Source organism: Tachysurus fulvidraco, chromosome 2, assembly GCF_022655615.1.
Source record: "Tachysurus fulvidraco isolate hzauxx_2018 chromosome 2, HZAU_PFXX_2.0, whole genome shotgun sequence".
Classification (NCBI taxonomy): Eukaryota; Metazoa; Chordata; class Actinopteri; order Siluriformes; family Bagridae; genus Tachysurus; species Tachysurus fulvidraco.
Window position 1 is genome coordinate 38060725 of NC_062519.1, and position 12455 is coordinate 38073179.

Sequence of the window (12455 nt, forward strand, 5' to 3'; positions counted from 1 at the left end):
CTCTGCACCTCTGTGACTGTTTGGTTCAGCTCAGCCACCAAATCCTACAGTCCGGACTGCTGAGCGAATCATTGGCACAACTCTCCCCACTCTCCAAGACCTGTACTCCTCCAGAGTGAGCAAAAGGGCAAAGTCAATCACTCTGGACCCCTCACATCCAGCTCACTCCCTCTTTAAACTATTGCCATCTGGCCGATGCTACAGAGCCCCGAGCACCAGAACGACCAGACATAGGAACAGTTTCTTCCCTCAAGCAATCCATCTGATGAACAATTAACACCATGGAACACACAACACCTAATATTTCACACTTGCACATTTGTACTATGTATACCTCAATTGCACATTTCATGCTTGCACACCTGTACGTACGTACATACATACATATTGTCTATACTGTTTAGTTTACTTCAATTGCACATTTCAAAATTGCATGTGTACATACAAATTGCCCATATTTCTATATGTATATTTTACCTGCACATTTCACACCTGTAAATGTGTACATACAAATTCGTCTATACTGTATATGTCATTCTGTTACACTGTGGAGCTTCTGTCACTAAAACAAATTCCTCGCATGTGAAAACATGCCTGGCAATAAAGCTAATTCTGATACCACATGATGCACAGTATGTGTTCCTTTAGCAAACCATATTATCAAATCATATTAGCAGATTATTAGCAAACCTTAGCAAAATAACTGACAAAAGTACAGTTCTTTTGTTAACTGCATAATTTTCTCACATAACATTGAACTAAATTTCACAGATCATATGTATTTTATTCACATGTTGTTTTGTGTGTTGAAACTGTAAACCAGGTTTGTTGCCAGAGTCCTGGAGGAGCTTCAGATCAATGGTCTCATATCGTAGGTCACAAAACATGCGTGCCGGGTGTGCCACGAGTAAAACAGCACCCTAGGCACGCTGGAGCTTTAACGACAAACAAATCTCCGCTTGTGTACAGTGTGTACTTTTTAAAGCTCACTCCAAATATGCAGATTTTGTTACTCGTGCATTCGCATGTTGTATGTTAGCCTTTTTTTAGACTTTTCCTAAAAATCTTTACCTCCATTTCCTGCAGCTAATTTGTCTTTCAAATAAAGCTTCTGATAGTCGTTTAGAAATTCTTTCCAGGTCTTTGCTGTCGGTGAAACGCCAGTGAAGGCACGTAATACCTTTTCCCTATCAGCCAGTTTTAGACAGCATTGTTAGATGTGTCTGCTGTGTGATGTGTCCTCTATAGTTTTGGGTTTCGTAGGAGTATAACCATTTTTTGTTAGCAATTGTGGATGGCTTTATGAATAGATAGAGAAAAACCTGTTAGATAACTGTCAGTCTTTCTAAAGAGTGGGTAATTACAGAGGAAATATATTGTTTTAAATAAAGAACAAACTAGAAAGTGGGATGATAAGTTAACGACATATGACAGTTGGTGTGCTTAAAGAGCTGACATTTAATGTCTGATGACCGTAGTCCGTTTTTGTAAACTTAAGCAGACTTTTGTAACTGAAAAGGTTTTCTTATGTGAATATATTATACACTATATGTTTTTATTTTGCAAGGCAATACAGAGCTCACATAATGACTAAGCTCTACCCCTTCTACTTTCTAGTATATAATACACATTTGATATGTTGATTTTTGAGTCACGCCACAAACGTATCTCCAGGTGGGATGCCTAATTGAGCCACGTTATGTTTGGGCCCCTAGAGTTACGTCAGGTCAAATGGCAGTGTTTCAGAATTAAGGCTCTTAAAGCTTGAAGTTGGGTCTTTGAACCCTTATATATTGAGAAGTTGGTTTCAATGACCTACTGTACAATTGGGGCCATGTTTGGACCCCTTGCTTTTGTGTGAGAAAGGTGAGTCACAGGTCTTGTTACTCAGCCAGACCTTGGCTACGAGAGGAAGGTGACTGTGAGGCGATACGCCTGTCCACGGCCTAACAAGCCTCGGTAATACACTAGTGAAACCGGGCCTATTGAACGTAGCTTGACGGTAACGATGGATGCTACGTCGCCAAAATTTTGGGATGTCTGCCTTTACGTGCACGTCACAATTTTATATACAAAGGTATTAAGCCTGAGCAGACAGCATGATTTTTCTGTTGTCAACAATTTTCTGAATAGTGGCCAAATCATGTAAATTTGACCGTACAAAGTGGTACACAGTCACACAGTGTGAAAGAGCAAACAATGTCTAATAAATGAAATCGGTTAACCTATAGAATGTCCTGTGTGGATGCTATGTAACGTGAGCTGCTTCATGATCTTATTATACATCAGCAGCTATACACCAATAAGATGGCACTTATACCAGTAAACTCTATCGCAGCCTCGAAGATCAGAAGATACTAAATAGAGTTTACAGACTACTAAAAAGTCAGTCATGTAATTAGTTTAATGGAGTACGTTGTGTGTGATTAAAATGTTATATGATCACTGAAGTCCATACAGTAAAGCATGGTGGTGGAAGCACAATGTTGTTATGATGCTATTTTTCAACAGGGAGTAGGAAACCGGTCTGGGTTTTATCAGGGTTTTTATTTCAGCCTTATACTTTTTTTTTCTCTCTGACAAAAATCACAGAGCATAACAGAAGAATTTATTCATGAATTCTTGCAGTCAGCTTGGCTGTCTTGGATTGAATACTATGTTCCCCAGTGCAATTCAGTGCAACTGCCAGTTCTGGGAGTGTCAAAGTTTTCAGAGTGTGACTGCTACTATGACGCTCATCTAAAATCCACAAATAGAAGGATGCTACGGATATGCTAATAGAAATGACAAGATCTAAACATCAGCTCAAGTTAACAGAGACAAAAAATATAACCATTATCTCAAGCTTACTCTGAAACATTTTTGTGTTTATCAAGTCTATCATTAGAGGATCTTTAGCATATATACTGATATGGAGAACATCTTATTTCACAGTCTGTTCTAGAACTTGGCGAAGATTTTACTGGAATCATTTTATACCGATTGTATGTGAGATGTTATATTAAAAGCCTGAACTCGCATAGCTTTAAACCGGGTATATTCAGCTGAGTCCTGTATTCTGTGCAAGAAAATGAAAGCAAAAAAAAAAAACTTTACACACTGCTAAAAAACATAAATAAAAAAAAGATATCCAACACCCAAAACAATCCACACTACTGTATGCTCTCAAATAAAACAAGGTCAGGGGTGTGGCCACATCTTAGCAACTGCCCACACCTGTCCTGGGAATGAGGATGTCATGTTACAGTGCAATACTGTATGTGTTTAAGAAACCTTAAGGTAATTAACAATGTCTGTATGACGAGCTAGCTAAGGCATGTCACTCATTCTGCTCACACATCTTCGCAGGTTTGGAATCTCTCTCTATACAATCAAATCCTTTTAAGGATAAAGGACTGGAAGTGTATCTGAGAGTCCATGAATAGAATTCCTCATGCGTTGGCAATCGTATGTAGCTGCACTGAACATTGTCAGTGTAATTTTTAGCTTTTATTCTGACAGGTGAAAGACAGAAAGGCAGACAGGTCTTTCATATTCATAACAGCTGTAGGAAAAAAAATACTCTTTGAGGGAGATTCCCATTCCTAGTTCCTAGTGAACCTGCATGTTTGGTTTACTCATGAGGGTGAATGGGTTGAAAAAATGAGTTTTAGCCCAAAGTATCAGGTTTGACTGTAGCTATGCACCTCTTTCCCCTTTCCTAGAATATATATATTATTGTTTGTTTTGTTTGTTTCATTTTTTTACATAACATTCCTACATTTTACATCTGTGCTGCTTTTTGTTTCTTTCCTGAGATTGACTGATTTTTTTATTTATTTATTTTTGGCACACTATAGAAAGTGACCAAATGACTTATTATCCTCAGGCAAGGTGTCTAACAGGCAATCCAGTCTGCTTCATACCAAACATCCTTACCATACACACTCCGAATATGGTGGGAATTATTCTGGTTCATTTTCATCACTGCAAATATTTTCAGCACCATCAAATAACACTTTTATTCCCCCCCTTTTTTAAGGGGTTAGTAGTTGACAGCCACAGCCTGTATGCAGGTATGCACCCGGCATGCTAAGCAAGTCTCTACATGATTGCTGTCAAAGGAAGCTTTGAAATGTGTCTGGTGTTTCTTTTGGTGTTTCACTTTGTGTTCAGGTTAAGTTTCTTCTTAAAAGCAAAAGTAGCCCTTTTAAAAATATGTGTGGGTTTGGTATTCCTTGTATTTTGCATTTCCGTTAATGAGCAGTAGGGCGTGCTTTATGCAAGCAGCACAACAGGTAGGCTTTCTTTTCTGTTTTTTAACCCACACACACACCTGAGAGTCAAGAGTCAGCACACGGCGCAGATTCACACAAGTAGATTCCCGACGCAAACTCTTCCTCCTTTTAACCTACACGTAAGCAAAATTCCCTTATTCTACATGGCACTTTTTTCTGTTTATGTATGTTTCTGTAATTTGGGTGAAGCTCGTGTTCCCACTGACATTGTGTAGCCTAGATTTTAGATGTGCTTTTTCATCATCGGGTTTACGCAGATGCGTATTTTACAGGACAGGTACAGCTCCATAGTGAAGTGCAATAGTGTACAAGTCTAAGGGTGAAGTTTTCGGAGTTGTAATGGCACGAGCTGCAAACCATACACAAATGCAAACAAAAAATCAATGCGTAAATAGGACTTTTCTGACCATAAAAGCAAAAAAAAAAACAAAAAAAAACCCATATGGTAAATATAGTTAATATGGTTTAAAAAATATATTTTGGGTCTATTTACAAACTTTTTGCTGACGAGGAATTTAGTGCATAGCTCCCTCTTGTGGATTTTTTTTTTTTTTTTTGAGAATTCACATATTTTTTAACTGTTCAATTACGTATAAAATATTTGAACTACATTGATATAAAATAATGAGTGGACCAGGTACTCTCCCACTGACTTTTATTTAGTTAAAGCAAGTGTGCAGCTATCCAAAAACAAATGTCCATAATGTAAAGTGTCATATTCTAATAAACTCTGAGATATCAGTCGTTTTAATAAATGGAATGTGCAGTGCAATGCACATTGCCAAGAAACGTACCCAACGCGCTCCACATTCTGACTAAGCGGCTTACATAACCATGTGAAATAATCACGGATAAATGATGATGTTTGTCCAAACGCAGACGCATAAGGAGATGTGTATGAGAGATCAGACTTTAGGATCATAACATTCATTGCATGCTTTGTTTACGAGCTTTATCAGGATTGTTGCTTTGTGACAAAAGAAGAAAGAAATGATCTTGCTGTTGGATTAACTTCAGTTCGGGTGATCTGTGTGTGTGTGTGTGTGTGTGTGTGTGTGTGTGTGTGTGTGTGTGTGTGTGTGTGTGCGCGCGCGCGCGCGCGTGAGCTTCCTCGAGAGAGATGCTTTTATTGAATTATTTTTTTCATCCTCACGTTCGTGCGTGCTCATTGTGGTCCAAAGCGATGTTTAGCTGTTGTATAAAACCGTATTTCGTGGGTGGATCGTCCAGTGCTTTGCTCATCCATTCCCCACCGCCTCAGTGTTTGAGATACGTGTGTGTGAGCACCCTGTGACTCTCTGATAGTGGCAGATGGTGAAGACTGGCATAGGATTAGACACTCACTCACCAGTTTCCTCATTCTGAAAAGCAAGCTCCATATTCATTTTAATAGATATATTTGACTAGCGCGCATTGATGGAGACTGAAGGTGATGCAAATTCTGCCAGGGATAGTGGAGATGCTCAGTCGGGTGAGTTCGAAGTAGTGCACGTCGTTTCTGCCTGTTATTTTGGTCGGTCTATCTATCTATCTATCTATCTATCTATCTATCTATCTATCTATCTATCTATCCATCTATCCATCTATCCATCCGTCCATCCATCTATTTTTAAAGTTGTCGCCCCAGGACGCATGCCATGTGCAATCTGTGCACGATGTCATGTAGAATTGAAGCACACTGTAGTTTGTCCCCAAAAATTCAGGAGTCTAAATAGATCCTAGTTTATCATTCCACACATTCGTTCAACACTGGGGCTTTCTGATGCATGTGTGTACGTGATAATCTGTTGATAGTGTAATCAGCTGCCGCAGCCAACACGAATCATTGGACTGTTAAAAGACTCACACTTTTACAACGTAAAGAAAGGGCGTTTTTGGTTAAGTCACGTACTGTTTAAGAGTAATGATGAGTGTAAGCGTGACTGTAAAGAGCGCACAAATCCTCGGAGCGCGTTTCACTGCGCAGGCGACAGACAACACTTTGAGGGATTCCCTAGTTACCATTGTTGCCAGATTGGGGTCGATATTACACATCTAAAATGTTTTCTGCTGGCGTTAGTACTCTCAGTGACTGATCATTTGCTTATTGTTCAGTGTGTATCTTACATTGTAAAATCATTGAAATACATATTGTATAAATGAGGAGGAGGAGGAAGAGGAAGGAGAGGGTTCCTTGTTTTGTACTGTACTTTGAGGAACACGTTAGGTTTCCATTCATGACCAGAGCAAGGTATGCGCATTAACTTTGTTAAATAAGTCTGATACTACTTTGTATTTATACCAAAATGCTAGTTTTGGAACCCCCCCCCCCCCCCCCCCGCCCCTTTCACATAGTGAAAATATAAAAAGATCAGGCAATGTAAATTTTTTGGTCAAAAAATGCTCAAAATGGTAACACACTGTGATATATATAATTTCTAACTCATTGTAGAGAAATATATTTGTTAGACACAGTTGTAATAAATTCCACAATACTAATGAATCAAACTTGCAAAAAAATGCACAATGCATTCCAGCAAACAGTTGAATCATCGTGGCTGGTACACCCACCTGTTAACGACATCAATAATTTCTCTGTTCTAAGGTGTATATAGGTGTCTTTATGTTAAACAGACTGATCTTTCTGGTTGTTGGTTGTTTTTTTTTTTAAACTTCTGAAAGTAAACCGGTATTGTAGCACTGAAGCAGGGCTGGGGAGTAAAATTGAAACACAATTTAAAGTGCAAAAAATCAATTGTAAATTATTTTTCTAATCCCAGCTGTAAGTTTGGGAGTCAAATGAATTGCCAATGATTTGAGTGAACTGACCAAAGCCTGAGCTTTTAACTCCAGAACATTTATGGAGGATTAGTTTAGAAATGCAAGCAAATATGGAAACTTTAAGAAATCAGACATTTTAACATTTTTAATACCAGGTCTCAGGATTTAACGATCTAAATTGAGTCAGTATTCTGTTGGCTTTCAGAGTGAGACGTGTGTTTTTCCCCTCTGTTGATAAGCTTAAACAGAATTTTAGTGGTTGAAGATAAACATCTTTACATTTTAGATAACATTTTAGAACACTTGGGGTATCTCACAGAGCAGAAATGTGTTTAATATCATGATTTACTTTGAAGATTAAAAAAAAAATAAAATGTGGAAATAAAATAGTGGAAATAAAATAGCCCTCTTTTTTTTTTTTTTTTTTTGGTGGATCCAAAAAAACAGGTGCAAATTACATTTATTGGACTTTATTAGAAAGAGTTAAAGCCACTCTTCTCTTTATTGCTCCAAATAATATTGTTTGGTTTAATTTTAATTAAAGGGAAAACTGAGATGCCTGTTATGGTCTCTAAAAAAAATGTAATGTTTAAGGCTTTGAAAAAGGATTAATCAGTAATGGGAGCTTTACTGCTTCACCACTCAAGACTCCTGGGTTTGAACTTGAGCTTGTGCGGCGGGTCACATTATCAGTCCACATTTAGAATTAGCATATGTGCGAAAATGTGTACAGTAACTTAAATGAAAACTGTAGTTACTTTTACATGTCCTTTAAAAGGATGTATTTTGACAGTAACATTAGACAAAGAAAATTCACAAACTGTTCTTGCGTCATCTTACATGTCGCATAAGTATAGAGTATAGACCTGTTATTTGAGTCTGAACACTGTGATGTCTATGAAGATGCTTTTTCTCTGTTGCCTGGTAGGCTGGAGTGACTTCAGCAGTGTCTCTGATTAGCACTCTGTATGTCCGGTACACTGGAACGTGTCATTGTAGTTAATTAATATGTTGCTTCTTCTCTTGTCAGGTGAAACGTGCTTGGTTCAGAGCAGCACAGAGGAACAGCTCTCTGAGCTGGAAGAGGAAGACGAGATGTGGCGGAACGACATGTACGATTCTGTCCCGACGAAGGACAAAGGATCCTCCGGATCCTTTGTCCGGAGTTCCAAAAACAGCGGGGACATCATATACGCTGAAGACGATGTAAGTGAACTCTAGAGATGTACTCTGGAATTTTGAAAAATCACACATTCTTTCGGGGTTTTTTCTTTATTGCTTTGAATGTTGAATGTCTGACTCATTTGCAATTCAAACTAATGCAGAAAGACTATTTGCTGATGTGGTTTTTTTTTATGAGCGCTGCTGCCAGTTCTGAGCCATCTACAGAGATTCTGTGCGTGTACAGTACATGTTCTGTCCCTGTTGATTTTGGTTTCCTCCAGAGTCTCAGGGGTTTTTTTTCCGCCTCCCTAAAATCTGCTAGTACTTGGATTGGTTTATGATAAATTGCCCCTGACTGAGTGTGAATGACTGTGCACATACAAGCATTATTCCATTCTCACACCCAGTATTCCCAGAATAATCCAGAGAAGCTGCTATGTCTTGCTAAGCTATGCTAAGAGCTTCACCTGGTCAGTAGAGTTCAGAGATTTTTTACTGCGCTGTCAATATTGTATTGTATGCAAACGTGTCTTTTTTTTTTCCCATCCTATCCCTGCCCTCAGTTGCACCATTTTTGTATTTTCTTTTTTCCACCATCTTTTGCATACTTGCTGGCACACCTTTTGATTTGCATTCGAGTTTTGTTTTTTTGTTTGCATTCTTTTTTTTGGCTCTCTTTCGACCTGACCACTTTTCTTTGCTTAAGTAGGTCACTGTGAGCCAAAATGACATTTTGGGATAAAGGAAGATTAAATATAACCGTTCCTTAGGTTATTATCTTTATATGCAGCCCCTTCTGGGATTTTAAAGAATTTATTTGTGATTGTTGATGCTTGATTTAGCTGCATCTTCTTTTTTTTTTTCTTTTTTTTTTGTGATTTTTGTTTTTTTGCACAAACAAAACTTACAAACCAATTAAGACACACATCTAATTACTTTCTATGAGAGCTGCATTCATGCATGTGAATCAAAGAGGATTTTGTCCGAATGCATCCTGCGACGTCATATAAATATTTGTCTTGCCCCAAACCTGTAGAAAATCTTCTGTAAATTTGAATACCAGAACATTACAAAATTTCTTTGATTTTGTATTAACGTCTTTTTATGAAAGAACTGAATACAATGAAGAAAAAATAATGAGTTCCTTAGCTTGACCCTCAGTTTTTCTTAGTGAGTGCAAAGTTATGAAAAAATGGAAAAAGTGGTGTACATTTATGCACAAAATCACTGTTCTTCGGATGGAGCTATAAAGAGACGAGCGTCGTTGGACTTCCATATGTTCCCCATAAGGAAAGCATTTTGAAAATATTGTCATTTCACGCTCAATCTTTTTAAGGCTGGGTTTTTCATCTATATTTTACGATGCAAGATTGTGGCCATTGGTCTTACACTTCCTTCTATAACCCTCGATGAATCATAAAACTCAATTTCTTGTCATGCATTTGGAGTCGATCTTCTGGAAGCGTCATAAATATATAAAGCATGTTCAGGGGAGAAAAAAAAAGGCATTTCATAAGAAACGCAATTGATTCTGATCCTGCCCACATTGTTTCCACATTGTGAGCATTTGTTTCAGTACAGAATGTGATGTGATTTCTTTCTAAAAGCTCAGCTCTGGAGAAGAGACAAGACGTTAAATGTTTCTTTTCTGATGGATGTGAGGACATTTTCATAGACCTGAGCTGTCGTGAGAGGCATCATTACAGTTGATTATCCAGAGGCAAATATTGACTTCAGAGTACCAGTCAGCATACACCTATTATAAGTACATTGCTCATTTCTTTGTCACCCCACAGGTTTTCTTCTGTAAATTAAGGATTGGGGATGAAGGACATTCTGTAACCCTTTATACATAGTTTAGTAGTTAAATGAATTAGAGCCATAGTAAACCTTAATGAACAAAGCAAACAAATAATTTACAGATTAAACATCAGGCTTGGTTTGTGGAGTCTCGTCTCTTAAACCAATAGTAGTAGTGTTGGTTTGTGCACTCTTAAATAAATAAGATATAAGACCTGCACATGTAGAGGCCAAGTCAAATGTTGTGTGTGTGTTTGGATAGGACGTTAAGCTTCTACGACGACTTCTAGACAGGGCACTATGTTGTTTGGAGATCTAATTAGAGCTAGTTCAGGATGACCTCGAGAAATTTGTCTGTATGTAGGATAAAATAGTTTAGAATACTTTATTGTGATTGTTATTCTTTATTGTGATGGTTGGAGTCTTGTCACCTGGTGGTAATATTGCTGGGGATTGATCTGCATGGTAAGCCAGTGACTCATAGAATTGCTGTGGATGGAGCCACCCGGAGACCGTCATGCCTTCTTGTATAGTCGGGTCTTCATCGACGATCATATAAAGACTTTGGCAGGAAGGAATTAATGTTGGGTCTGTGGAGAACTTAGAGTGCAAGAGTGCACTGACCCTTTAGTTTCTCAGGAGTTCTCGGTTGCATAAACTATAAACTGGTGTAGAAATTACATTATTTACATTTACATTATTACCTGTCCAGTGTCACCCAAATGAGGTTGAGATGAGGTTCCCTTGAGTCTGGTTCCTCTTAAGGTTTCTTCCTGAGGGAGTTTTTCCTTGCCACCGTCGCCTCCGGCTTTCTCATTAAGGATAGATGTTAGAGATATATTGTATTTTAAATTCTTATTTTACAATTAATTTTTAACTTTAAATTTATGTATATATTTGTTTGTTTGTTTGTTTGTTTGTTTTTTTACAGTTCTGTAAAACTGTTTTGAGATCATGTGAATTGTTAAAAGCGCTATACAAATAAAATGAATTGAGTTGAAATGAAATTGAACAGCAACACAATGAAATTAAGGCTCGCTCATGTTAAAGGTGCACACATACACACACATACAACGTAAACAGATATAGTGTAGATGTGATCTGATGGTAAGAAATGCAATTGTACACAGATATACAATAGCAACTGTGTAGAGAATTTGCAACACTTAGGTTCAAGTACAAATTTGAGCGGATATGTACGTTAAATATATTAAAATAAAGAAACGAGAAGAATGAAAGAATATATAGCTATTAGGAAGAAGAGTAGATTGCACATCTACTAGTTGTATGTTGTGAGTGTTTTGAGTATAGTGATGTCTCCATCAGCTGGAGTTTACTTCTATAATGGCTCTTGGGTATAGAAACTACATAGGAGTCCGGTGGGAAGTGTTTTTAGAGACCAACAGCGCCTTCCGAAGGGCAAAAGAGCAAAGAGGTTGTTGCCGGGGTGAGAAGAGTCCCAGATTATGGTTTTAAAAGTTCCATGTTACTTTGTTTTCAAGGATATGTCTAAGAGAGGAAACTTGGCCATGTTGTCTGAGTTAGCAGGATGGTGTAACTCTCTCCACGTCAATCTGGCCTATTGTGAGCGTCTATGAGTTCGCGTATGGAGAAAGTGTCTTCTAGCGTTTTCATGTAAGTGTGTTTCACTGCCCTGTGATGTAGCATGAGCAGCAGTTTGAAAAGACAGAATGTTGTGTCATGGAGGAAACATGAGTTAGTAAACCTGGTTGTTAGCTGTCATGTGGTGGTGAACGCTAAGTAGTGGATGATTTGCATTCCAGGCTTCTGTTTATATTTTCACAGCTCAGAATGAAGAAGCCTTTCTTTGTCACATAGACATTACAGCACAGTGATATCTTGATACTTTCTTTGCATGTACAAGCTTGTAAGAGTCAGGGTGCCTCAAGCAGAGACAGTTAAGGGCCTTTTTCAAGGGCCCAATAGCGTCAGCTTGGTGATCTTTGGGTTTCCGATCAGAAATCCAGAGTTTTAATTGCCTTAATTTTAACAAAGAAAATTTTTACTTATTTATTTATTTTTAAATGAAGTTTCTTAACACAGCTGTGTAATTCTGCCACATTTCCTTAAAAGGCAACCTAACAAGCTATACATTACATATATTTAACAGCAGACAATGGGGTCGGTTGGAGGATTGTAAAGGTTTTCCATTACAATTTTACAAACGACTCCTTTAATTTCTTCACGTTCCCTCTGTCCACACTCTCTCACCCGGCCATGTTGTCTTTCCGCCCACAGCTTCTGAACAGTCAAAGTACGAACAAGTTGCCTCAGCACTCCAAACTAGGACCCTATTTCCAGGACGGTCAGAGGCGCATCGATTACATCCTAACCTACCATGTAGACAAACTACACCTCACTCGTCTCCATACCTTTAGCCTCTTTAAGTGCCTGAAAGATTGCCTGTGCTGCTGCATTGGGAAACGCAAAAAG

General features: G+C 38.2%; 1 protein-coding gene across 3 annotated transcripts in view; it reads left to right on the top strand.

The window, feature by feature from the left end:
* The first annotated feature begins 4129 nt into the window (after window positions 1–4129).
* The window catches only part of ano1a (anoctamin 1, calcium activated chloride channel a), a 37642-nt gene continuing 29316 nt past the window's right edge, over window positions 4130–12455 (top strand). For 2 of the 3 annotated variants that reach the window (XM_027153193.2, XM_027153194.2), the window contains exons 1-3: window positions 5385–5748; window positions 8068–8243; window positions 12261–12455. The exon at window positions 12261–12455 is cut by the window's right edge and continues 111 nt beyond it. In XM_027153193.2, coding sequence (XP_027008994.2) covers window positions 5694–5748; window positions 8068–8243; window positions 12261–12455 — 426 coding nt within the window. In that variant the 5' untranslated portion in view covers window positions 5385–5693. Of the gene's footprint in view, window positions 4397–5384; window positions 5749–8067; window positions 8244–12260 lie in introns of those variants that run through there. The other variant, XM_027153195.2, reaches the window with a different exon arrangement.